At 50.2% G+C, this 2,822-nt stretch overlaps 1 protein-coding gene across 1 annotated transcript; it reads left to right on the top strand.

The window, feature by feature from the left end:
• The first annotated feature begins 836 nt into the window (after positions 1-836).
• On the top strand, positions 837-1,808 carry P2RY6 (pyrimidinergic receptor P2Y6). Its single transcript, XM_056858612.1, has one exon. It carries the CDS (start codon positions 837-839, stop codon positions 1,806-1,808), a length of 972 nt encoding a protein of 323 aa, XP_056714590.1.
• Positions 1,809-2,822: the final 1,014 nt, after the last annotated feature.

Below are 2,822 nucleotides of genomic sequence, written 5' to 3'. Positions count from 1 at the left end.
TGAAAACTGCCTCCAGCTCCATAGGGAAGAAAGGCAGCTAATAAGTGTTTTACGTGAATAAATAAATTGATGGTCTGATGCAGTATAAGAAAACTTTGTGTGGGAAACAATCATCCCTCCCAGATGCGGAGGAATGGAAGGACAAACTAATGGAGTATGCAGTCATGGCCAAAATGACCCATGCGATGAACATAACCCGTGAAGTGACTTATGAGCAATATAATGATAAAGGAAACTGTTCTATAGATATGTTGAGGCTGAAGGTTAATCAAAATAACATTAAAAATTAAATGTTATATAATTACGAGGTAGCTTCTCAGTGTAGACTAGAAAATTGGTTGGTGTTACTCCTCTGAAGATGCCGGCCACAGCTGCTGGCGAAACGTCAGGAAAGAAAATACCAAGACCACGGTTACACAGCCCGGATAACCTACAAGAACCAATTGGTTGGATAGTTATAAAATACCTAGGAATGCACTTACATTTTTGCCTGGATAATAGCTAACATAAAAGTTACAAAAGTCACAATGTAGTCTGTTCGATCAGTCTTTTAAGACGAAGTGTGTACGTTGTTTTTCTTTTCTATCTTCAGACGGATACCCTTTCATGCTTACCCATCCCTTTTTTTCCTTCTGAATCCCTAATATAAACTAAATAAAATATTTTTTAAAGGGGGAAAAAGAAAACTCTGTGTGTGTGTGTGTGTGTGTGTGTGTGTGTGAAATAAAACGAATGGATCTAAACTGCTCTCCATTATGTCTCGCCTGCAGGTCCCACTTGGCCAGAGAAAAACCTTGGCTTTGAGCTGAATGCAAGGAGAACCCGGTAGTCCAGGGATGGAGAACTTGACCACCTCCACCGGCGGGAAGAACTCTTGCACTTTCCACGAGGAATTCAAGCAGATCCTGCTGCCACTGGTCTACTCCGTGGTCTTTGTGGTGGGGCTGCCCTTGAACGCTGTCGTGATCGTTCAGGTCTGGCTGTCACGGAAGGTGCTGACCCGCTCCATGATCTACATGCTGAACCTGGCGATGGCCGACTTACTCTACGTCTGCTCCCTGCCGCTGCTTATCTACAACTACACCCAGAAAGACTACTGGCCCTTCGGGGACTTCACCTGCCGCTTCGTGCGCTTCCAGTTCTACACCAACTTGCATGGTAGCATCCTCTTCCTCACCTGCATCAGCGTCCAGCGCTACCTGGGCATCTGCCACCCGCTCTCCACCTGGCACAAGAAGAGGGGCAAAGGCTTCACCTGGATGGTGTGCGGGGTCGTGTGGCTCCTGGTCGTCGCGCAGTGCCTGCCCACGTTCGTCTACGCCTCCACCGGCGTCCAAAGGAACCGTACCGTGTGCTATGACCTCAGCCCTCCGGACCGTTCCGCCAGCTACTTCCCGTATGGCATCACCCTGACGGTCACGGGGTTCTTGATCCCTTTCGTCCTCGTGGTGGGGTGCTACTGCTGCATGGCCCGGATCCTCTGCCAGAAGGATGAGCTGATCGGCTTGGCAGTCCGCAAGAAGAAAGACAAGGCCGTGCGGATGATCATAATCGTCGTCCTGGTCTTCGCCATCAGCTTCTTCCCCTTCCACCTCACCAAGACCATCTACCTGATTGTCCGCTCCTTGCAGGGGGTGCCCTGTGGCACCCTCCAGTCTTTCGCCATCACCTACAAGTGCACCCGGCCTTTCGCGAGCATGAACAGCGTCCTGGACCCCATCCTATTCTACTTCACCCAGCGCAAGTTCCGGGAAAGCACCCGGCACTTGCTGGATAAAGTCAGTTCGAAATGGAAACACGACTCCTGAAGAGAGCTGGTGTTTGTGGGAGTGTTGAAACGAGGGTGCCGTCGGGCGAAGGTGGGACTGGGGTGGTGGGTCCCTGTGGGTCTTGTGTTGCCCAGCTGTTTGGGAGAGACCCCCAGCCGCAAGGCTCTTTGCTTGTCCTTGCTGAGGTGGACACACAAAGCTGCCTTGAGCTGAATCAGACCATCAGTCTATCGAAGTCAGTATTGTCTACACAGACGGGCAGCAGCTCTCCAGGGTCTCAGGTGGAGGACTCTCACATCACCTACTACCTGATCCTTTTAACTGGAGATGCCAGGGATTGAACCTGAGACCTTCTGCATGCCAAGCAGATGCTCTGCCTCTGAGCCAAAGCCCCTCCCCATGGTTCTCCAGGGTCTCAGGCTGAGGTCTTTCACATCACCAACTGCCTGGTCTTTTTAACTGGAGATGCCAGGGATTGAACCTGGGACCTTCTGCATGCAAAGCAAAGGCTTTCCCACCGAGCCACAGCCACTCTCTAAACGAACCTGAGTCAGATTGCTGATCTATTATAGTCAGTATTGTCTATTCAGACTGGCAGCTGCTCTACAGGGTCTCAGGCAGGGGTCTTTCACACCACTTACTGCCTGGTCCTTTTAACTGGAGATCTGGGGATTGAACCTGGGACCTTCTACCTGCCAAGCAGATGCTCTACCACTGAGCCCCTTTCCATGGCTCTCTGGGATCTCAGGCTGAGGTCTTTCACATCCCCTCCTTCCTGGCCCTTTCATTTGGAGATGCTGGGATTGAACCTGGGACCTTCTGCATGCCAAGCAGAGACTCTACCACTGATTCACATCCCTTCCCTCAATAATGGAGAACATTACTGTGTAAATAGCAGGCTGCTAGTACATTGCTCTGTCTTTTGCATTGTGAAGATTTATTCACAGCGGTCCTGAGGATGGCTTCTTCCATGTTTATTTCCAGCATTTCTCAGTAAAATACATGTTGGAAGAAATACCAAGAAACTGGCTGGCAGGGATTAAGCAAGACTGT

The sequence above is a fragment of the Euleptes europaea genome, chromosome 12, assembly GCF_029931775.1.
Source record: "Euleptes europaea isolate rEulEur1 chromosome 12, rEulEur1.hap1, whole genome shotgun sequence".
Classification (NCBI taxonomy): Eukaryota; Metazoa; Chordata; class Lepidosauria; order Squamata; family Sphaerodactylidae; genus Euleptes; species Euleptes europaea.
This window is presented reverse-complemented; position numbering and strand designations above follow the sequence as displayed.

What these genes read in the sequence shown, in the direction of transcription:
- P2RY6 (XM_056858612.1), top strand. Translation starts at nt 837, where the DNA reads ATGGAGAACTTGACCACCTCCACCGGCGGGAAGAACTCTTGCACTTTC.